This window comes from Amia ocellicauda, chromosome 20 (assembly GCF_036373705.1).
Source record: "Amia ocellicauda isolate fAmiCal2 chromosome 20, fAmiCal2.hap1, whole genome shotgun sequence".
NCBI lineage: Eukaryota > Metazoa > Chordata > Actinopteri > Amiiformes > Amiidae > Amia > Amia ocellicauda.
Window position 1 is genome coordinate 16,775,039 of NC_089869.1, and position 25,858 is coordinate 16,800,896.

Below are 25,858 nucleotides of genomic sequence, written 5' to 3' on the forward strand. Positions count from 1 at the left end.
CATGCCACAAGCAGTATTAAGACAACACCATTCACAGTGTATTTAATACAGTGTACAGCCACACCTAGCCTCAGTAAGTGTGCCGTCATTTTGAAAGACAACCATAGCAATACTGTGCCGTTTCCTCCCACCGTCCTGTAGTCTCTTCAAGATTTGCCAGTTCAGCTTGTCTTAGAGGTGATCTATTAGATTGAAATCAGGAATCTTAGCAGGCCGAGAAATGATTTCAAAGTTTAAGCTTCTGTGTTACACTCTTTGCTTGTGACAGTATGGTGCACACTCCCCTGTTTAGAGAACCAATTTGCACATTGTTTAAGCTTATACGTTGGCTCAATCTCAGTACAAATGCTCTGGTTCGGCAGGCAATGCCGTCACTGGACTTACGCTGGGTTGTCACACTGCCTGTTGCGGGAGCGGACCCCCCCGCCACAGGTCCTGGAGCAGGAGCCAAAACTATTCCAGGAGCCCCAGCTTCCATCATGGCTGTAGGGCTGTTGCACTGACCTCCAGATACAGTGCCCTTTAAAGCACCACTAAAAACACAAATACTGGCTTTAATAGAATTACATAATTCAATTTCTACAGTCTCTATATACAGGAAGTAAATCAATGAATTGGTTGTATAAACTGGTTTTGTTTCCTTACAGTTAAACCTCTTCTAATGTTTTGTATGCCTGCCCTTTCAGATGGATAACTAGGGAGATTTTTACTATTACTATTATTACTATTATCCCAAATACCCTTCAGATTCTTCTTGTTAACTTAGTGTACAATTCCTACAGTGACTAAAATATGTATAGTTACAGTGAGATGACTGATTATGAAAAGAACACAAAAGGACATGAATGGATATCATTTAACCAAAGATTTCAGGAAATATTCCTTAACAGACTTGATTGATATTTTCATTCAAGAATAAGGATGATACTGACCTTTCCTGGAGCACATTCAGTCCCGTCTACAGGAGGTCCCTTCTTAGTTTTGCAAAAATACTGATTATCAGGGTGACTGCACCACAGCTGTTTACACGGGTCAAATGTCCGAAACTGAAAAGAAAACAATCATGCAGTTTTATGGCAAAGGCTTCAATAGAAAGAGAAAAATTGCTGCTGCTGTGTTTTCTGGTTATTGTAACTAACTAAACATTCTCCACTAATCGGTTCGTTGTTTCGGTGCACACAGTAGTTTTAGTTTTACAAAAACACAGATTCACGTAAAGTATCTGACCAACTTTAGGTGAACGTCAAGACTTACAGCGGTGCACATTTTGTATCCCACACCGAAATCAAAGCGGCACTGCTCGTCCATGGAGTAGTTGATCCCAGGAAGCTCCGGAAGCTTCGGCCACTTGTGCTCAAACGGATCGTCAAGCAGACAGTCATAAGAACTGAATGCAAAAAGCACATACAAAAAAAAAGAGACTAAAACACAACACACACGACCATGTTGTCATACAAGCACATCCTGAAGTCTTCTTGATGTCCACATAATTTCCAAACTCAAAAATAACAAAACCACTGTGAAGAAGTTGCTGAATAAAATATTTCTGGCCTGTTTTAGCACTAGACTGCTCTACCCAAAATAACATTGAGTGGCCCATGGTTGGTGCTAATCTGGGGCTGTGAAACCAGCTCTTTAAACATAGTAATGATGAATTGAATGAAGCCAGGGGGCAGCACATACTGTATGTATCTGTTGAGCTCCTGTTTGCTGCAGCGTGACCAGTGATAGCGGTGGAAGGCAGCCTGTACCAGCGGTGCCATGATGCTGCCCATACTGGTCTCATCCGCACAGCGGTTTCCCTGTCCATCATGCTCCATACCTAGACTGTCCGTTGCAAAAAACAACAACAAGAACAACACTGTAACAAACTGTCCATTGCAACAGACAACAGTGACACTGTAACAAACTGTAGATTGCAACAAACAAAAACGACACTGTAACACCGGCAGTACATGCCACTACACAAAATCTATCACATCAACATCCATCTTGGAAAAACGTTTTGGAAAGATCACAACAAAACCCGATTGATAATTTTTTTTATAAAAAGTCAAAAGTCGCCTCTTTCGCCATGAATTCCTGGTGCATGTTTTGTTTTGACCTTAAAATGGCAAATCGATATTGAATACAGACAAAAGAGACACAGTTCACATTAACATAAATTAATTGAATGAGATTCATGATAACAGACCGCGGCACTTGCTTTCATATTCATATCATGTCTGAAGGGAGGCACAATTAAAAGCTGATTCAGGAAACAATGAATCATTATTTCAGGATAAAAGCATTTAAGTACTTTAGCATATTATTATTTCAATATTGCATTTAAACAATCATAGAAGACTTCGTTGCTGGAAATGCATACAGACCCCCCTACTTACAGAACTGTCATTTGGTAATTTTTCACATAATGCAAAATATCTCTTGGAAAAGTCTAAATATACTTTGCTGGCAAGCAGATGTTAATATTCATTCCAATTAATATAAGCAAAAAATAATAATTAAGCGACATGAAAAGATGCTAAAGTTACAATGGAGAGTAAGCTCAGTGTGGCTCATATTTGAGTTTGCTGACTGTCCCCTGTAGGCGGTGCTATTGAGCCAGGGTTTGAGTGCTCATTGTCCTGGCATTCAAGTGGATATTCAAAAGCATTCCTCTAAGAAGTCTGTTAAAAGCATTAAATCCTTTTCACAGTGACACTTTTGCAGCAAAAAAGCAGACTTCATTGTTTGAAATTCCTTAATTTCCAGCTCATATTTGATCAATTGAATTTCTGACAGTAAATCTACAACTTGTATGGAATAATCGATTATGATCTCTATCTACTAAAACTGTTTCCCTAAGTATGAAAATGTCAAACAACATAAGTGGTAAAAACATATTAAAGTACTGCAAATTAACTCACAGGTTGAAGTGTTTTTCAAACCACATGTTAAACATTTTAGAAGGTCATTCAGACCTTGGACAAGAAAAGTATCACATTGGTTTAGACAGGCAGTTTTTCAAAACAACATAAAATGAGCCCGATATTATCCAGGCCTGTTCATTTCTTCAGTAACATTTTACAATAAAGGACACCAATTCAAAATTAATTAATGTATGAATCCCACAGGAAAAGCATATGAATGCCTCATGCACTTCCACTGAGCTCTGATATTGATCACATATAAGCCTTAACTCTAAACCTAGTCAGTAACCCTGTCACTAACCCTGACCCTCACCATGCATCAGGTATTCATGTGCTATTCCTGGGGTAATCATACAGCAATTTATTAAGAATTGGTGCCCAGTATTGTAAAGTGTGACCATTCTTTAATTTCTATAATTTTCTCCACAAGAAAGAAAAACGAGGTCAACAAACAGCAGGAATTTAGTTAAAAAAAGTGTTTCAGTCCTTAATTTCTAAATTTCAAGCACTAATTTGTTTTCTGCAGAACGAATGGCAGCAGCAGGGCCTGTGAAGAAAGGCCTTTGAGTACAGAGCAAAATAAACATACACTTAAAGCACTGAGACCATTAAGCTTTTTAAATATCTTATGAATGTGGGTCACCAATTTAAAAATGAATCTAATGGATTTCATTAATTTTAATTTATGGATGACAGTGCATGCATTCTCTTTTGAAAGTGTTTTAATGTTTAATTCCAGCAGAGAAATCACTTAATTAAGCTTCTTCACATTTCTAACCATAATGTCCTATAGGACTTTTAAAGAAACAAGATCAAACGATCAAAACAAGTGTATATCGTTGTTTACTAAAGCAGAGCTTTTATCTAGATTATCGTGAAGAGGAACGAAAAACAACGAAAATAGTTTGCCCAAATCACAATATTTTTTGTTGTTGTTTTTACATCAGAACATAAGAAAGCTGGATTACAAATGAGGAGGCCATTCGACCCATCGTGCTCGTTTGGTGTCCATTAATGACTAAGTGATCCAAGGCTCCTATCCAGTCTATTTTTAAATGTTCCCAAATTTTTTGCTTCAATCACATCGCTGGGGAGTTTGTTCACTCTGTGTGTGAAGAAGTGTCTCCTGTTTTCTGTCTTGAATGCCTTGAAGCCCAATTTCCATTTGTGTCCCCGGGTGCGTGTGTCCCTGCTGATCTGGAAAAGCTCCTCTGGTTTGATGTGGTCGATGCCTTTCATGATTTTGAAGACTTGAATCAAGTCCCCACGTAGTCTCCTCTGTTCCAGGGTGAAAAGGTTCAGTTCCTCAGTCTCTCAGTAGGACTTTCCCTTCAGACCTGGAATAAGTCTGGTTGCTCTCCTCTGAACCGCCTCTAGAGCAGCGATATCTTTCTTGAAGTGTGGAGCCCAGAACTGTCCACAGTATCCAGATGAGCTCTAACTAGTGCATTGTACAGTCTGAACATCACTGCCCTTGTGCTCAATTCTACACTTTTGACAATATACCCTAGCATTGTGTTTGCCTTTTTTACTGCTTCCCCACATTGTTTGGATGGAGAAAGTGAGGAGTCCACGTAGACTCCTAGGTCTCTCTCATGCGTTACTTCATCTAGTTCTCTTCCCATTGAAGTCCCTATGAATAGCCTGTGCTGCCGAGATCTGCTGAGCCACCTATTTTAGTATCACCTGCAAATTTGACAAGTTTGCTAACTATCCCAGAGTCCAGATCATTAATATAGATTAGAAAAAGCACAGGCCCTAATACTGATCCCTGTGGAACTCCACTAACAACCTCACTCCAGTTAGAAGCTACTTCTCTAATCGACACCCTCTGTTTCCTATACATTAACCAGTTCATAATCCATCTACTTACATTACCCTGAATGCCTACAGCTTCCAATTTGAGGATCAGTCTTCGCTGTGGAACCTTATCAAAAGCTTTTTGGAAATCTAAGTATATCATATCATATGCTTTCACATGATCTACAGCTGCAGTTGCATGTTCAAACAATTCGAATACATTAGTAAGACCTGATCTGCCTCGTCTAAACCCATGTTGACTATCTCCAAGAATATGGTTTTCATTAAGATGCTCCTCTATTCTCTGTCTAATCATTTTTTCCACCATTTTACAAGTAATGCAGGTGAGACTGATCTCAGGTCTGTAATTTCCTGGCTCAGCTTTGTACCCTTTCTTGTGGATTGGTATGACATTTGCTGTCTTCCAGTCAGTTGGCTCATCCCCTGTTCTAATTGTCATTTGGAATATTTGAGTTAGCGGCCTATAAATAATGTACCTCATTTCTTTAAGTACTGTTGGAAATATCCCATCTGGCCCAGGTGATTTGTTTGTTTTTAATTCTGCAGTCCCTTTAGTATTTCCTCCTCATTTATCCTGATCTCTCGTAGGGTTGGACTGACTGATTGTTATCCTGTGGCATGTTATCCGTTTTTTCTTTTGTAAAAACCTCTGTGAAATATTCATTTAGAACATTTGCTACATCTTGTTCTTTTCCAAGATACTTCAATTTTTGCCCTTTATCTGTTTCACTTCCTCCTTTTTTGACCTTTATTGCTGTTGTAGTATTGAAAAAAGCTCTTTGCATTAGTTTTTGCATTAGATCTCTTTGCAGTTCAACATATTCTTTGTATTTTGTTTCGTCTCTATCCCTTTTGTATGCGCTATACAACATTTTCTCTTTCTCTTTATATTTTTTGCATACCTCTATTAAACCATTTGGGCCAATGTTTTGGTACAAATTTCTCCTAAGCCCCAAGTAGTATATTCTTCAAATATAACCATCCATTTTCAACTGAATCTGTATCCAGTGTGCTCCAGTCTAACTGTAACTAAGTGCCGCCTCATACCTTCAAGGTTTGCTTTTCTAAAATTGTAGAACATTGTTAGACTTAGGTCCTTATTTTTTTTTGGCTTTCCCAGTCTATGTTTGGGAAATTGAAATCCCCCATTATAACAGCCACATCCTTGCTACATACATGCTCATGTCCTGATTACACTGTACAATGCCTCATCTTGCTGAATATCTGAGTTGGGTGGTCTGTAACACACTCCTACCACTAATCCGGATCTTTTATTCAAAATTTTTACCCACAAAGATTTTGTTTCATTACTAGGATCTAATTTGAGTTCTTCTGCCTCAATGTCATTTCTGACGTATAATGCTACCCCACCACCTCTTCGAATTTGCCCGTCTCTCCTAAACTGTGTGCATCCTTTCAACTTGTATTCATCCCCATCATTTTCTGTAAGCCATGTTTCCGTCACTCCTACAACATCATAGTCACACGCCAGCACTGTGGCTTCTAGGTCTAACATCTTGTTCCTTATACTCCTGGCATTGATGTACAAACATTTCAGGACTTTCCTACTAGTAGTTTCACTTGGTTTTCATTCCTTAGTGGAACATCTCCCATTGTCAGAGCTCCCTGCCCCCCATACATACGTACATGCACAAAAACATGTTATGTACATATATGTCCCACTGTTGCTTTTGACTCATTAAGAGTCATCAACTCCAGATAGTTGATTCTGGGTAGTCTCTTAATAGAAGCACAAGCTGAACTCTGAACTTACACATGGCCTGTCTCATGAGCCACCACAAAAGCGGAAGAAAAGCCGTCCTCGTGGTTGAGTGTGCAGCTCCGCAGAGGGTGGCACATTCCTGTCACTGGAGCATACCCTGAGAGAGACAGATATCACAAACACTGATTACCTGGAAAACTGTGATCACCCTGTCCACTAGGACAGTCTGGATAGTAAGATCCACAACGGTGGGTCCTAACTAACAGGCATCACGACAAACAAGTGGCTGTATCACAGATTGAAGGCCCATCATAGCAGTCAGAAATGCCACAACATGGTGGTACTCTAAACCAAACACTAATCACTAACTAAGTACAGGTATACCCCATTGTGCATAGATTAATTATAGCATGAATGTATTACATTAATTAATTAGAAAATAAAATTTAAAAACAATCTTCAATATATCAAATGTTAGCGAAACTGAAACGCAACACTGTCCTTGCAAAGATAGATGGCATAGCTGTTTACAAAATGTTCAGTTATGTTCAGTAATTTAAAAGCAAAATTATTCAAATCCACAAGGTGAGTTAAAAATCTATCATAGCAGGGAGACTTAATCTATCGCAGCAGTCACCCTTGTTGACAATGGTAGATGCATTTAACTAAATTATTTTAGAGAGAATGTTAAAAAGGAACAAGAATGAATTATAATGACAAAATGTGCCGAAAGTGAAAGTTCTGAGTGAGAATTGAAAATTAAGTGAAAAAGCATCAGTCAGAAACATCAGCAGATTGAAATTAAAAATATAATAATTACAAATATAATCGGTTTATTATTATTATTATTATTATTATTATTATTATTATTATTATTATTATTATTATTATTATTTGTTTTATTGTTCATTTATTAAACAACTTTTAGTATTTAACTTATTTTATATTCGTGTTTGCGTTTATTGAACCTATCCCCATTAAAGAAATGTAATTGTTGTTCTGGAACCTCTCATGTGTAAACTGGGGTATACCTGTATATAATATGTAAGTGCAATGTAGAGAATTTGAACAAACTGTTAAAATTTTAAATGCCTAACTGTGCTTTTAAACAACGGATATTATATCTGGATTATTTAGGGACAGTATTAAGTTTTGTATCTTATGACAATGTAACAATCATAAAATCCCACCACTGCTAAAAAATTGAATTTAGGATTGTATAATTGTATTGTATAATTTAGCTGAAAATAAGCTGAAATTTGCTTATCTTGTGGAATGTGGATATATTACTATAATACATATCCAAGCTATGCAAAATGTTAAACCCTGATAATATATATTTTTAAATCATGATTTTGTTTATACTTTTCAATGTTCATTTGACTTTAACTATGATCCCTCTAGAGAAATGTCCCTGGGGATTTATGGGTAGAGAAAGAGAAAAGTCTGATTGTATGAAGTAGAAGTGAAAGAAAGCTGTTATGCAACAAATTATAAGCCACATAATATGGAAAATAGAGGACAAGGATGGATTTGGATGAATGACATTACATATTTGAAGACATAACTATGCATATGGAGTAATTTATCTCTATAACGGGAATTGTTGTTGCGTGAGTGGTTTTGTGATTTTATACAGCTGTATAACCAGCAGGACCTGTAAAAACAACCCATAGAAGACAAAAAGCCTGAAAGGATACAAGCACTGTGTTAAACTCAGCATAGGCAATTGCAAGCATGGCAAATAACAACAGACATACATGTAACTGTCAGAGACATTTCTCACAAAGCAAAGAACATATTCTGAAATGAACTCAAAGTGTACTATACTCGATCAAGTTGTGTGCAGCGATTCAGCTTAGCATAATGTGGGTCAGAAGCATCATCTTTTTTTCCTTTTTCTTTTTTCAAACAAATTCCATGCTTTCTGACCATTTGAAGAACTTTGGCATGCAGGTAAAAAGCAGTAAGTATAGGCAAAATGCAATAATTAGACACAAACAACACAGAAGGTATCAGTTACAAACACAAACTAAGCATCAAGAGAAATAAGACATTGAAGTGTTAAAATGACAGGGTAACAACAGTTGCCATTTAGAAATAAACATTATTTACTGCCGTCCGCAAAACTGCATCCACCACCAAGAGGGGGCTTTGATGTCACTAACTGATTTTTGCCAACGGCATACATAAAATGATTAAGTACAAGCTGCATGTAACATATATATAAAATGCAGATAAAAAGCTCACATGAAAGGGCAAAAAAACAAAAAACATTTTCAGTAAATGCCAATGAAGAAGCCAATGAAAGCACTGTGGTCATAAATTGTAAGAGGAATGCAGACTGCTGCTCAAGTTTAATTCAATTGCGGAAATAGCTGCAATTCAGCGATTCAGCTATTGTGCAATTCAGAATCGCACTGATGGATGATATAATGAGTGTGCACAAATATATAATATATTTAACTGAAATGTAAATTAAGAAACAGCTTTATCTAATATAAAGATTTTTTTCAAATAAGCTCAAAACATGCACAAGGAAAAATAAATCATGACCGTCATGAGAAAATTCTGAAATCAAGGAAAATTATCTTGGAGTTTCATCCTTTGAATTCACATATATGATTGGCTATAAATAAGACCATCAGGAAAAACATGATATGGCTGGTGTTGAAAATGACACCAAAACCTCAGAAACAGCACTTTGCGATTTAAACTGCAGACACTCTGTGAAAAATACTTTTGAAAAACAGAAGAGTGATTTAATTATCATTATGTATATCCTTTTTCGCACATTTTTGAAACGGAGGAGAAAAGATGTTACTAAATCAAGAATTCCAAGATCCAAGGCATTATGAGTTACAATTAAATTTGAAGGGCATCCAGCACAGGCAGTCATTTCTAATGCACACTACCTCAACATGACTGGATCTTGTTGCTCCTTCAATGAGTCACTGAATACACGCTGGGTAAATACACGATGTGCTCCTTGCCATGTTTGTAAGGCTGTCCTTGTGTGGACACATTTAGGGATGCTTCAAAGGGTAAAATATTTTCTCCCCTCCTTCTAAATTTAGAAATGTAATTGACTAACTTTGGTAAAAACTTTTAGCACATTAGCGTTGTGTTTACTTTCTTGTCTGAAAGGGTGCTCAAACTGAATAAAGGACAAGGAGCAAGCAAGCTTCAAGGACCTGGTGACTGGGCTGTTTGGACCAAAACACAGCTGAAACTATGGAAACACTTTGAATATGACCGGAACTAAGCAAGTGTCCCTCGGAGTGGCACATTTGAGCACTTTGAGGAGAATGCATTGAGGGATTTAAAAAATGGGTAACATTGTTGACAAAGTAATGTCTAAAACTCCTTTCCAAGGGTTTATATAACATGTATTGTATATGCAGCATCTTTCAAATGATAAATGAAGTGAATGGTTGAATGAATCTGACTTCAGAAATCATTTTGCCACTAACCTCTAATATCCCCCTTTTGAAAAACTATCTGGAAGCGCATTAAACGAATGACTTGAAACAGGAATTTCTGATGGACTCATGGAATCAAATTGAATGGCACAGTTCATTTCTGGCTGTGCTGACACAGTATTGCATTTCTCTTTTGTGAGATAAATTGTTTGACTCTTTTGTACTAAGCCCAAAAGCACCTAGTCAACTTCTTCTATGTATATGCATAATGGGTCACACTTTACAATTATGGGCTCCAATCCTTAATAAATTGATGTATGAATATTTGAAGGAATTACACATGAATATCTGAGGCACTTCATCTGCAATCTGCTCTTTGTCACATGTATCACAAGGGTTACAGACTTGGTTTGGGTTTAGGGCTTATACACGTGATCAAATATGAGAATTCAGGAGAAGTGCATACATGTGGGATTCAGACATTCATTAATTAAGATTGGTGTCCATTATTGTAAAGTGTTGCCACATAAAATTCAACATCTTAACTAAAGCTGTAGAGGCCTTGAAGTTATATACTGAACTTCGACCAATGTCATCTGTTGTGGTGTCCTTCAAAATATCAAGCATGTCAAAGTCAACAAGATGAGGAAAATGTGTAGGAGATTTTTGTTACAAAAATCAAGAAGCAGGCAAAGAAATATTGTTTTTAGTTTAAGTGGGTGTATTAATTCAGCTGCTGACAATATAAATTCCAGTTAGTGATTAGCATAATTAAACTCGTATAGGCTATTGTTTTAATGATATGTAGGTGTCAAATTTCTCTGAGATAGAAAAAAAAAAAAAAAAACACAAGCAAGTACAAAACATTTTTTTCACATAGGAAAGGTTCCCAAAACAAACAAAAGGAGAAACACAAACAAAGTTGACATTCATCTGGAAAATGTATTTTTCAGATGTATACCACAGTAATGTTAGGAACAGTTGTCGTTTTCTTTTTCCGCTACATGCCAAAACCTTCCTTTGATATTAGAGGCAAAATATTCAGTTTTTCTAGAGGTTGGCACCAATGCCCAGTCGGCAAGGTGCTGGAAAAATACTCTGTACTATAACTAAAAGAAGAGGCCATGGAAGGCTAAAATTTGGATGCCCTGGTTCGTTGCATTGTGTAAGTTTCCAGAAACCTTACCTGAGCAAGACTTGAAGCCAACCCTTGTAAACGGAAGCAGATACTCATCAGCACTCAGTCTGCACAGTCCTCGATCGAGAAAAATACAGTACCTTGCATACCTGCGGGACCAAAATCTTGCCTTGTCAGGAAGATGGCATGGTCGTGGTATTCGACGTGTTCTGGGTCCCGCCGCTGCTGCGAGTTTGCCCATCGACAGACTTGCTCCAGGCTCCGAGATGGGTTCCCTCGCTCTATAAGGCTGATGGACTGTGGGGCATATCCAGAAACGAAAGCTTAAATACGAAACAAATACATACAAGGTACATGGTGTACTAATAGCATATAGATATCCCTGCATTGTACACTTCAGAATTAGGACAAAAGGGACATTTTACTGACCTAGTTCACTTCTGCATAGTGACAACTCAGTGCTGTAACAGATCCCACCATACCCAGAGAAAATAATTATTTAATTGTATCAATATTTATTAAATGTACTATTAAATTGCTATAATACATTTTTCATAACGTTTTTTGAAATTCCAGGGACTTTGTCACATAATCACATAATAAATCGCCTGTTTTTGATCTGGTCTATATGGATAATCAGTCACTAAAACTTGACTCGGCACAGATCCTAAAGAACTAAAGAGTTCTATAAAGGATTGGTGTTTCCCTTCCTCTTTTACATCTCACCAATCTGAGAAAGCCGTCCATCACACTATACAAACCATGAGCGAAAAAAATGGTGTGGGATAGACCCAAGAATGTCTATGTCTTTGAACTGTGGAGGTACTCAAATCCTCATTTATTGCTTAATGTCATCTGGTAGTCACATAGGAAACCTGACAGCCTAGCAATATTAAATAGTCGACTACTCTTCTATAGCATCTATGCAAAGCTATAGCAACTACACGGTTGCTGCAAATTAAAAATAAATGTTTAGAAAGTTTTATATAAGATAGCAATTGTTTTAATAAAAGGTTATTTATATTTGGTCCACGTTTTTTTTATCCAGTACTCCCTTCATACAATTCATCCATATTCATTTTATTTGCACAGTAAGCTCAATTATGTCAAAGCTTTACTTTCTTGTCACTTTTAGAGTGGAGACTGGAGATTTTAGTGCATATATATGTATCCTTGAAATACAAAAAGTAAAATCAATGCATGCAGCTCTGTTTATTAGTGAGCAGGTAAAAGATCGTTTGCACCCACTGTAAGGCAATTAACTAGAGCAAGGACACAAAAGCATATGCACCTTATAAGAATTTTAGCTGAACTGAGTTTCCACTCTTAGTATCCCATCCACTCTAAATGACAAGTTCAAGATTTATGGGACAAATATAAATGTGATAATATGTTCACTTTGGATTGGTTGTCACAATAAATTTGGGCCTGTGGCAAGTTAGAAGTAATTAGGAAAAACTAATCCAAGTACTAAAGCATTGGTGGGAAAAAAAAAGTCCACCCAAGTGGTGGTCCTTTAACTAAGAGTGGTTTTAAATTGCCTTGGGAGGGAAAGTGGATTAGTGTGCCGCCTTAACTTTAAGCTGTGTTGTCTGGGATGTTCATGAATTGCAAAATGATTACATTATACTTCAAACTGAAGATAGTCTTTGAAAACACAGAGAGGAAAAAAAAAGAGAGGCTATGAAGAATGAAGGTGCACAGCTTATAAAAACATTTACACAAGGAAAGGGATTGATTCATTCGTTTTAAAATAATTTAAATCAGGGGGACTTTTTCTCACACAAAAAAATGTTTTGAAGGCTTAATATTTAGGCATTTAAAAGAGAATAGCAGAGCTGTTTTTCATTTCTGTGATGGTGCTATTTTATCAGCCATTCCTGGTCAAAGTATAGATACCTCAGAATGTATATCCTTCAATACCATCAAGCACATTTGTTTGAAGACTTCAGGATTGGCGGGTTGAGGTTTTAGAGAATGCATCAGAGTCACAACATTTACACTGTGCCCTTGAACTTTTTTAGTCAGTGAACTTGATGTCATGTTTCTTCATTTGTAGACGGTAGGGGTTGCTCAAATGAAATTCAATATCCAATTAAACCCAATAGATTTTAGGTCAAAAATGGTCTAGAAAGTTAAATAAAGAAGCCCTCATATGCTGCACTCAGTTGAGACATGTTCAGTATGTCTGAGCTGAAGTAATCAAGGCTACATAAACACTGCCCCTGGGTTGGCAGTCTGACACTGCAGAGGTGCCAGAAGTGAGACTTGGTTGTAAATGAGAGGCAGCCAGTCATGCAGATTAATGGTGAAACAATATTTAATTTAATGCTTGGGTTTTTGCCTGTGATGTACTTGATATTCCTTTAGAAAAATGCATTGTGTAACATGCTAAAGATTTTTTTATTTCAGTGATAAAACTCTTACAAACCTATTAACTGCATCTCAGGATTTATGGTCTTGAAATTCAACTAAGGACGAATACAGCCTGAGAAATATATGTCCTCATGTGTTGGTAGAAGTGTATAAGTACAGTATCTGTGAGTTATTTTTTTGTTTTGTTTTGTTCAGTTGGATCATATTAGCCTCCGGAAAGACAAATTTCATTATCCAGGAAGTTATCCAACAACAACCTGAAACTCTTTGAGCCTATTGACAGCCGCCATTTTGTGCGGTGGGTTAAACTTTTTAGTGATATTTTTATAAAATCACAGAACAGAAAAATCATGTATACTTTATTTATACTACCTAGCCATGAGGATATACAAAATCATATTTATTGAAACTGCAACTGTCCTCCTTTAATATCATACTTCTTACAAATAAATGTGGTCCTTATACTATATGAACAGACAAGGTAACAAATTGTTAATATTGGTCTGGCAGGAGCCTGATTATAGGACATTACAGTTAGCACACAAAAAAAGAAATAAATATTCCACTAGGCTAGCTAACAGTTTAAGTCCAAGTTTACAAAGCTGACTTTGAAGTTAAAAAGTGAAAAGTAAAAGTCAATACTGCTTGTTGGCAGGGATTCAATTCTTCAAAGATTTTTTAAAGCACACATTTACAAGTCTTCTCCTCACTTTCCCTGGAGAATACATTTTTATTTATGTTGTACCCTTGATTTCAGGACAGCAAGTAGCTCTGGCTTAATATCTTTAGCAACCTTAATGTTTTTAATCTAGTGAATTACAAATATCCTCACAGTATGAAAAATGTATTTTGGGGGAAGGTGGTCAGATAATACAAGTTGTAAGTTGTTTGGCCAAAAAAATGCCAGGGCATCAACCACTGCAAAATATAGCTCCAAAGCAAACAAAACTCACGTGTCTTGGAATAAAATAAAACAGACTTAATAACTGTAAATGCCTTACCTGTCGATATCCCACCATAATCATTCTAACAAGCACAACATTAATGTTGGATCCAAGGGACTCGTCGTGGTAAATCTCATCCACCTGGAAAAATCATCAGGGAGATGTCAGACACTTGCATAAATGCTATCCTGCTAACTGACTACTATAACAACTAATAAGAACATCTTAGTTCCTAGTCTAGATATTTCCATAGACCAACTCTGAAATCAAAACTTTGACCTACACAATACATAGTAAATGGTCAACAATCCTGATTAGTTGAAGAGAACATTACATTCACACATATTGATACAGCCCACGTTCAATAAATAAAATAAAATTAAACATAAAAAAGAAGAAGCACACAAACTCCTTGTCGTGTCTGCTGCTTACTCTCGTAAAAACAATATTTAATAAGTTAAAAATTCTGGTGACAAACACTGAATATGGTTTTAAATGTATGGATTTTAAAGTGAATTAGTAATTAATGTATTTGTCTTTCTATCATAAAAGTCTGCTAGGATATACTGGCCTAGGCAAACATTTAAGCTACAATGTTATTACTGAATTAATTGCTGAAGAAATAAAAAACATAACCAGGACTAAATATACCAAGGCATGCTTTGAAATCAGTTCAGTAATAAATAAACTGGAGTTGCTGAGCACGAATCAGCAGTATAACCGAAGTGACAGATGTAAATTATGATGAGCTGAACCTATAAAAACATTTTCAAACACTGGTTGACTTGAATCTGGGATCCTGTTTCCAATTAAAACCCCAACACTTATCCAGACCAAAAATATTACAACACTGAAAAATAAATTAAATTTTACATATGATCCAAAACCAAACTTTGGCAAGCCTCAAACAAATTAATTTCAAGTAATAAAATGAAATACGTTGTTACTCTCATACTTGGTGTAGCATTCTAGATTTCAAAAAGCAAGCATATAGTTATCATATAGTAAAAATAAGCCTTAAATACATCTTTGTCTGGACATACACACAATGCATCTCACAGCTGTTTTAATACTTCTGAGTCATCATCAAGTACACATACTGAGATGCAGATTAACTAATGTTCGTTATAATTTTTCTTTGGAAATAAACGTAGAAAAACAATTTTATCCCCCCCACACACAAATAATAAAATCTGATAAACTGAATCAGTCAATATATGCATCATACTGTCAGAAGCCAATTGCTATTCATGAGTAAAAACACAATATAAAGCTTAAATTTGATCTAGGCCACAGTATTGAAAATATTGAATAATATTGAAATTACGGTAGAAAATAATTTAAAGTAAGTTTAAAAGTGCAAGATGAAACAAAATTATCATAAACCCATTCCACACCAAATATCATTACCTGCTGGTTTAATATATGATGCATGACATATATTCATAAACTTAGTAAGGTAGTAATATTTCAAATATCTGCTCATTCTTTTGAAATTGGAGCTTCTTGTAATAATATACTTATAATATTTGCCATTGAATCTGTCAGTCATAGTTTTCCTGCTGATTTTGTTCCTCCAACTCTCACCATTCTTTTTTTTTTCTTTCTACTGCATCTGAAGAATCCCAAAGCAAGTGCCAAGTCAAAACCCTCTTAGGCAAATATGTTTCATGCTGGCACAAGAACCAAGATACTGCAATTCATAAAGTCATTTGAGGAAAGCCAAAATAGTTGTGGAGCAGACAGAGGCGCTTCAATATTCATAGCACAGACACTAATACACCTCATTGAAGCTTTTTGGCCAGAACAAGCTGTTCATAATAAACTGTACTGCTTCCTGTAATTCAAAGAACAATTCTGGGTGCTATCTTGTCAAGACATTGGCAACATATCAGCTCCACAAGTAGACAGTTATTATGTAACGTCTGACATATTTGACCTAGAAATGCCTCGGCCACTCAGTGATAGGGAAGAATGCAGATACCTAATTAGAAACAAACCCGGAATTCAAATAACTGTAATTGAAATTTCCATTTGCACATGTTTTATCACTATGAAATAATCCTTAGCTTGTCTACACAGATCAGGAAGCTTATTTAGGTAATCGACATCTACAATATGGAGGTTTTGAATCTGATAAAAGCAAAGACAGCTATAGACTTCTCTGTCAAGCCCCATTGTTTTTTAAGGTTTCTTCTGTTAAATCACCCAATCCTCGCGATTCTACATGCATCGAAGTGTCTAGTAGGGGAATGCCCCTGTCCCCTAACTGTGACCCTGTACTGGATGGTGGTTATTGATATTTAATTAATTAATTACTGTCTATATTGTAAGCATACTAGTTAATATTCCTGTAACTCTCTTGTGTGTTTCCAAAATGTGCAGATCCATCTGTCCTTCTTAGAAGGAAGGAAAGCTCTAAGATTAATTCTGTTTATAGTTGGATGACTAACAACATGTATCCATTAACACACTAAACATAAAAATATCTATAAATATACACTGCAAATACTGTATTGACATATGGATTTTGTTTTATGTAAATACAAATGGATATCAATTCAGTATGGCTCTAGATTAGAAATGGCTCTCCAGGAATAAGACTACATGTCTTTAAATATGTCTAAACATTACAGGAAAGAAGTATTCTCTCTTCTTGAAAACTGTCTGCATATTGAAAGAAACATATTTGGCATAAACTAATGCTTCAGCTCCACAAAGTGCCAACTAAAAGAGCTGTCTTATTTGTAAGTTCCTATTAATCATTTAAAAAAAGATACATAATACTTCTCTTTATAATTTATTAGTATGGATTACCAAGTGTTTGGAAATTCTGGTCAAAACTAAATCCATAAACTCTGGTCAAGGTTCACATTTTTTCCCCAAAGTAATGTTAAAATCATTCATAACTGACCAAACAATCTCTGATCTGTGACAGCTGTACAAGGCAATTGTCATTATGTACAAATTCATGAAGGTCCTGAGCAAGAGGGAATGGTTGTTTGCAGTACTTTACACACGTCTGATAAGAGAGTTTACCACCACAGGAGACACTATACAATTCTTTGGGGATTTTAGCTGTCTTTCTCAAGAAAAGCTCAAAGAAAAAAAGTGAATACAGAACTATAGGTGATGCTGCCTTTGGAGAAGATGAAAAGAATAATAAACTACAATGGGAAACCATATATGAAGCTGTCCCCAAAACACAATTTTCTCTATTGCATATCTATTTAGACACACTATTAGAAGCATTTATATTCCAAATGGCATAAGCCTACAAAGCAAACCAATGACACCAAAAGTATGTAAAGCAACTGAAAGCTGTGACGTCCATGTTTGGGAAAGACCACGCAGGTGCATTTGTTTTCCAAGATGTTTCAGTAATTTACAAGCTTTCAGCTGCTCAATAATGCCAATTCAGCTGCTTTGTTATAACACACCTCACAGGATGCATTGGTGTCTCCTAAGGGCAGTTTGCAAAAACAGTGACATCAGAGTCATACAATGAATTATGAACATACCACACGTCTTTTGTTTTTGTTTAGATTTGTTTCTTGCAGTTTTATCTTGAAACATGAAAATATTGAAAAAGGACAGGTCACACCGCAAACATCTAGACATACCATCAATAGATCACACTTCCAAACTTTGACTATTGTCATATGTACATTTTGTTTAGAAGGATTATGCATTACTAAAAATGTAGTCATTTTCCAATTTCCTGTAGCATTCAAACACAGTACTAAGGACACTGAGTACTCTGATATGGTTTCAAAGAAGCTCTAAATTCCTTAATTGAATTTAGCCCTAATTTATGCCGTTATTGATATAATATTGAGATAGTAATTTGTATATTATTGGTATATTTGTACAGAGGTAAAATCTGTAGGATTTGGGTTCTTTTTACTGTATCACCAGTAAGATTTGTATGTGAGGTGTTAAACATTTACTGGATACAATGCTTAATTTTAAACAATTCTAAATGCATAATTCATATAATCCATAATAAGTTATACATTTCCCTAATTTAATAAAATAATGTACATGTTTTTAAAACTCCAGAAATGAAACCATGAACCTCTTTCAACTGATGCCAAATAGTTTAATACATACATTAAATGTCTCTAATTCATGTATACATGCTTCACATATTGAAATTCCTGGCCTAACTTTGATGGTGACCTATATAGGGGTTTAAGTAGGGACTTTAATGGACCAGCTGCTGAAAAATGAGGACATCTTTAAATATAGTCATAGCCTTTCTAGAGACTATTTTCAACATCGTAAATAGCATTCAATGTAGATACATTTACACTCGCACACATTCAGTGTCCATATTCCTGGATACAGAAAACGATTTGTTGTAATATTATCAGCAGAACATCCTGGGTTTAAAAATTCACTTGGAGGTCTACCCATTTCATCACATTTTAATCACAAAAAGTGCCAAAAAGCAGTTATAGGAAATTTGAAGACATCTCATCATGTAACCAAATGGAACAGTAAAACATTCAGGTTTCAAATCACATTAATATTTTCCATGTATCATTGACAGTGCCTACCCCCTCATGAGATGTCTGTTAAGGACTGATTAATAACTATAACTGAATGTAAGATCCACAGCTATGCAGTGAAAACTAGATTTTTCCCTTTCAAATCCAGCCTTCAAAACTAACTTATAGTAACGTTGCACACTTAGAGGCAAAGTATGTCATACATTTATATCTGCACAAATTATGAAAAGCAACGTGTGCCACCCTGGGCAGTTAGTGTCCTAAGTTTACAGTCCTAGATGCCAGATCTAAATTATACAATACATATAAAACCAAAGGTATTCAGCAAAAGCACTTAACCGGTCCCTATTGCCTTGTGATAACAAGAGACTCAGTATTTGGCCCTTAAGGTAGGGATCTTGTAGGTGGTACAACACTCTCTACCCTGTGCTTTGGGGTGTACAGATTGAAAGGGGTCGTGTGTGCGGTAAAGGCCCCCACCAAGATTCAAACCCACGTCACCGAGCACCCTGCTCTACACAGCCTCACCAGCAGAGCAACACACCTGCTACGCCAACAGACCGGTCCCCAAACACTGGGGACGTGTATACTCCCCAGCGGTCAGGGAGAGATGACGTCCCCGTAACTAACAAACCATTTTCTACAGACAGGAGTGTTCTAGCAGATTTCAAAGTAGGTAGATGTTTAAATCTTAAAGACATGATGGGCCTTTAGGTTTAATATGAAACGTATAATGTATTGAAAGCCTACTCTTTGCTGGCTACCTCAACAACGGTTCACTACAAAGGCACAATGCACAGTGCTAGTTTCCACTAGTTCCACCAGCTAATGACATCACCAGTCATACATTTTCAGAGCTTATTTTCCACCTTCAGCATTCTTTAAAAGAAGAAGGTTAATTATAAACATTACACAATGGCACAATTCGCAGTCTACTACCGGCAGAGAGGAGACATATTACGGCATATGGAAAAAGGACTGTAACAATAATAGGATCCTTGCAAAATAAAATATGACAGCAACTCAATCTCCTGTATTTGGGAGTGTACGAGCTCCCTTTCACAGTGGGAATCTGTCATGCTGTGGAGAGGTTTCCCTGAAGAAATAATGATGTGTTGTAGGGTGTTGTATGGCTGGCTGTCCTCCCACTGAGCAACATGTAAAGTCATTGAACCGTCTCTCTCAAAACACATACACTTTAAAGCCAAAATACATACGTCCTAAAAGCAGAACTGTTTATTTCACCCACTTACGAAATCCCCGCAAAGGCCACAAACGTAGATGGGCATCACTGAACTAACACAGGAAAACCTCTAGTAGCTATACAACCCTCATATTTTATTAATCTATTTACGTTTAAAGTACAAAGAACCACACAACCAATAGAAATTTCCACAATTTAGGTTCTTGATTTAATATCACCTAGTTTGGTCTATTATATATAGTTGAAGATATATCAGAACATGTACAAAAACTATTTTTATAATAGCACCTTTGACTCAGGACACTTTCGCAGTGGTATGTGGGCATTAGTGAACTTCTTTAATTTAAAAAACAGTTGTTTCTGTTGGATTCGTTAAAAATGGTTTATGTTCAGCAGTTCAATTTGAATCCCAGAATTATTTGCACCATTTGTGAACGTATTTATTATTTTTACTGGAAGAGTAAGCAAGTGTCAGTTTTTAGGTTTTCTTTATTGTTTCAGGCAGATGTTGTGGAAAAAGATCCCGGCAATGACAGCAAGGATAAAGCTCTTAATTGTGGGTTTTCAGTTTCCAATGATGAATAGCTGACACAGCCTTTGCCGAAATCTACTGACATCTCTGTTGTTAAGTGCCATGAATTCCACCTCCGGCAGCACAATCCGAACACTTGCTTTGTGATCCTGTGCTGCCCACCCCTCACCCCACCAACCCCTTCTCAAACAGTCATGTCCGTAATTGGCCTACCGCTACAAATCAGACCACCCTGCCGGTGCCAAATCGTAACTGTTACAGAGTGAAACCAGCACCCTGTGAAAATCTGACTTGGAGGATTTTCTCAACGTAAGCTGATTAAGGTGGCAGGAGCTGGTGGAACCCTTAATGAAAAGGCTGAGGTTTTTCTTTTTTTAATTAATAAGCAGTCCGTCAGCAGTTATCAGAAGATGGTCGAATGAAAGAGTGACACAACCAGGGAACGGGACTGTTAAATAAACGCTGGTAACACTTTAGGTCAAGTGTTTATTTATTTTGTAAGTCGCCCTGGACAAGGGAGTCTGCTAAGAAATAAATAATAAAAATAAGGGTTTAATAATAAGTCCTTGAGTCAGAAATTATGTCATAAACATAAGGGCTTCAACTTCCCAGTGTTTTAAATCCACAAAATCAAACTCCCCTATAAGAAGAACGGTGCAGCTTTAGAGTATGAAGCTGAATTAATTTACACTGCTTTCTATACTGGATTTTCCTTATAGAAACAAATGTGCCGAGCCCAAAATGTATTTAGCTAATGTGATTAGTGTCTGTTGTGTGGTCTGTGAGATGATTTGAGATTTACACAAGTTGGATGTTGTTCCAACTTAAACTATATTTTATTTTAATTTTAGCCCAAAGATCTAATCAAAATCTTTTTCCTCATGAGTGATCTTTTATTCCCACAAATAATGCATTAACCTTTTGCAGCATTTTTTCCCCAAAGATCTTGCCCTTATCTAAAGGACTTAAGAAGGCTGAAGAAGCCAGGCACAAGATTTATCAGACACTGAAATAGATTCAACAAAACCCTGAGAACTTACAATATTCATGAGTGTCAGAACATAGTTTTGAACATGCTCCTTTCCATGGAATCGCACAACAGAGTCATCAACTGCCAGCAGTACTTCAATATTGTAGTCATCTTTTTTGGCATGTCTCCGTTTACGATCTGAATCCGTCAGCTTGTGCTCCATGAGGTCCAATGTATTGGGTAGTTCGCCAATTCCAAAATCTGGTACTGAAAGAGAAGATAAAGCTTGTTTTCTACACTTCAGATAAAATTTTTGGTGATCAACTTTTGTAAGTAACCGTTAAGCAAATGTTGACATCAAAGCTGTTAAAACTAATAGTTTGAATTGAATGGAAAGAGTGGAATACAGTCAAATAGGATCATATTTAATAGTTATTTTGCTGTGGACATTTGCAGCAACACTTCGGAGATGTAACTAAATAACTGACCCTGAACATTATACCAATCACGTTTTGATTAATGATAATTATTATTCTTACACAGTGAACATATATTATATGTTATTAACTGCATTATTATTACATCACATAATTATAATAACATTCTTTGATAATTGATTGTTTTGTGATCGTGCATCATCAGACAATAAAACACTAAATTATGACGGATGAGTAATTATTACAAACATACTCTGAAAACATTCTGGTTGTATTACAACCCTTATTAAAATATAAAATAAGAAAAGTAGTATTACATTGTGTTTGATAGCTAATTACTTTGTCCTGTAATAAGAAAACAACAGATCCCTGTTTCTCATTCTGCAAAGTAAGTACTTCCTTAAATTTCCAGAGGAAACAGATTACGTATTAACAGCACATTACTGTGTCCAGCTGGCCCAATCTATCATTTCTTAAGGTTTCTAGATTACAGCACCCTATTTGTTAGGAGCTACATTTGTTTTTACTGAATTACAGATGCTCTCTGGCATCCTAACAAAGAAATAACTTTTTCTGTTACTGACACCATTTGGCACAACTAGCATCCTTGAATAATTCATTCTCTTGGTGCCAAGAGGAACAACACCATGTCACACTCCATACACCGTACGGATGAAGCAGAGTATAAGAGATGTTTGTTGAAAGAAACCCCCAGAATATATCTCAGGCCATTACAATCCGAGAGAATGTGGAAAATTAAGAAAAGAATCCAGGCACCAGATTACAGAAATGACGGAGACAGTGTTATGCTTCATGATAATACATTTACACGTGTGTTCGGAGCTTAGTTTGAGCTGAAGTTTGATACTGTCCCACTCGACAGTACTACTACTTTGTAGACATCATTAATTAAAAGTGTTTCTGGACTTATATGGGAGCAATAGTACTACTATACATGAAGTTAGGGTACAGCTGACTTGTCATACATACATAGAGAGTATTGACTGGTTCAACCACTTGGGAGCCCCAAATATTTAACATTTCGGATCAGTAGTTTCACTCTTTCAGTTATCTACCACTAATAAAGTGCATTTAAAAAACTGGACTCCTTCGCTAACCAGGATTGTATTATTTATCTATATTGGTTAAATATTGGAAAGGTTAAAAGACCTTTAATTAAGTCTTCCTGCATCAATAAGGAATACCTTCCCAGGATTGATGATGGATATTCAAAGCAAGGCAAGGAGTATATGTGAATAAAGACAAAGATGGTCATTCTTTCGCTTGAAAAGGAATAGTCAGGATAGTGACACATGCTGCACATGCTTCTTTTTCCTCTTTCATGTTCCTTAGTCATAAATCTGAAGCGGCAGATTCACAAGGGTTCCTGCACACCTCTCCGGTATCCTCTCACAGATACAAAAGCTTAATTTGTTAAACAGTAGTTTAAAGGCAGGATAGTTTTAGATCTGCACTCCGGATCAAGAGCCACAACGTAATGGCAACCAAGTTATTTTACTCAGTAAAGGATAATGTAAAGGACCAGTTCTACATCTCTTGTACAGTAAATTGTAAATAATACTAATAATAAAGGTAATAAATCAAGAGCAAGAAGAACAGAGTAAACTGATTTCAACAGTTATATTGAGAATATATATGTGATCTACCCGTGCCAGTATATAGATAGTGTACCTAAATAGGTATCCTTATGTTGACCTTCATAAAGCTGTCTTAAATCCTTGTAGTGTTGAAGTATGTTATGTTCTTTAAGATCAATGAATTTGAATTAATGCAGGAATAATATGCTTTACAAAAAACAGTGTAACAAAATCATGTGACTACTGCAATTATTTCTAATTGAACCTAAAAATGTATACATAAATATTATTAAAACACATTGTACAACTGATATACATTAAACAGATTGTTTATAGTTAGATAGAGAAGTAATGTTTAATTGATTAAATAACTGCAAATGCCTTGCAAAAATATTTTATATTTGTTTCTTAATTGCCAGGCAAATATGTAGGCTTTTGCGTGCACCTGATTACTGAACAGAATTCACATTTTCATCAATCATTTCTTGTACTGCTATAAAAGTGAGATTAGAATTTTACTGGTTTGTGCAATAAAAACCTATGAAATGAATATTGTCTCATAATATACATTTACGTATTTCCACTCACAGACATATTTTATTAGTCAATTAAAGTAAACTATGAAGGAAAAAGTTTTAACTTTAAAAGATGTAATGAACAGAAAAGTGCCATACATTGTCAGCACATAAGCTTAAAGTAGCCCTATAAAGGAAGTGATTACAAACAGATGGCTTATATACGTTTTCAAGAAATAAGCTGACAATGTTTTTTAGAAAATAATAAATGGAGGTGCATTCATGAAAATATAAATAACCATAAACACAATTATCACTGTGTTCACTTTGTATCACATACATTTTCGATATTATTTATCTTTTTGACATCACAGACAGCAATAAGAGCAACATTTAAATGTGGACATAAGGCAGTAAGGCTTTCAATGCAGACTTCAATCATTTCTCCCAACATTGACATGAACATGGTCAAACAATGAAAATGATTGAAATACCTAACCCCCTCAATATGTATATATCAACAGTGTGCATCATTAAATAAATATTTATGAGCGAAACTGGACTGGGTATCATGAAGAAAGCAACAGACTTCATACCCCGGGTGCTGCCCTTTCGTGTTTGTCCTCAATATAAAATGATAGTAAATAACACAGTCAAAATCATATGTGATATACTACAAAAAACAGTTACATTTGGTCCATAGAACTTGGCATATTACAAGTTTAAATCCAGCTATATAAAACTACAGCAACATTTTCATGTAGAAACAATGCTTTTTGCATAATGAACCGTCAGATCTTCGCTTGCTGAAATAGCAACAAAACAACAGGAAGGATGAAAGTCCTGGAAAATGTCCCATCCTGGATGCATAAAATGTGTTGACAAGCTGTTTGTGACAGTCCATATCAGTGCAAATACAGAAAGCAAGTCTACAAGTGTACTTAATTAATTATTTAATCACATCAGTGTTAATAATAAAAAACAAAATAATAAAGTTTGGATGGCAATCTGTCATATACAGATATTTCCCCAATACAGACCGCTGGGGAAATAATGTTGTAAACTAATGAAAGATTTAGCTTTAGTCATCCCAGCTACACTCTCATGACTAAAACATGTAAAATGTGCATATAAGCAAAAATTACAGAAACAAAACCACTGACTATGTTGTGTCAATATAAAACTATGCTAAAATACTTAACGTTAATTTTAATCGACATCAGACATGTCGCCAGATCTAAATGCATTTGAATGCATTCAAGTGCAAAATCTGAAGTACAACAGGACAACAGGAACAAATTTGCATTTGCAATCAAACACGTGTGACCCCAAATCTGCTCATCATAAAATGTAGCATTCCTAAAATAAAGGAAGTCTTGAAACAACTACAACCCACCAAAATCCTCAACATGACGATACAGGACACAATCATCAGAATTGCAGAATTGCAAAATGCAGAATTAACAAAGAAAGTCACTTTTATTCAACTTCAACTTAGCAACCAACCGACCTGCCCAAGGATGAATACATACCAGTACTGACTGTACCAGTCAATGCTGGAAAGCCCAGTCAGAACATGGGTCACGTTATAGGGCACAGTGGTATTCTGGCTATGCTCGTAACGTTACTTCAAATGTATTTTTTTGTACTTGATCAAAATAAAGTCTGTTTTGACACACAACACTGTAAATTCCCGTGACATTGAGACTTCAAAATGATAAATCTTCCATCTGGGCCATACTATAGAAAAAA

At 36.0% G+C, this 25,858-nt stretch overlaps 1 protein-coding gene across 1 annotated transcript in view; it reads right to left on the bottom strand.

The window, feature by feature from the left end:
• The window catches only part of adamts14 (ADAM metallopeptidase with thrombospondin type 1 motif, 14), a 48,357-nt gene that overhangs the window by 8,772 nt on the left and 13,727 nt on the right, over positions 1–25,858 (bottom strand). The window contains exons 4-11 of the mRNA XM_066693229.1: positions 21,627–21,823; positions 14,394–14,477; positions 11,157–11,313; positions 6,508–6,613; positions 1,684–1,827; positions 1,255–1,387; positions 933–1,046; positions 385–533 (exon numbers count right to left, since the gene is read on the bottom strand). Coding sequence (XP_066549326.1) covers positions 385–533; positions 933–1,046; positions 1,255–1,387; positions 1,684–1,827; positions 6,508–6,613; positions 11,157–11,313; positions 14,394–14,477; positions 21,627–21,823 — 1,084 coding nt within the window. The remainder of the gene's footprint in view (positions 1–384; positions 534–932; positions 1,047–1,254; positions 1,388–1,683; positions 1,828–6,507; positions 6,614–11,156; positions 11,314–14,393; positions 14,478–21,626; positions 21,824–25,858) is intronic.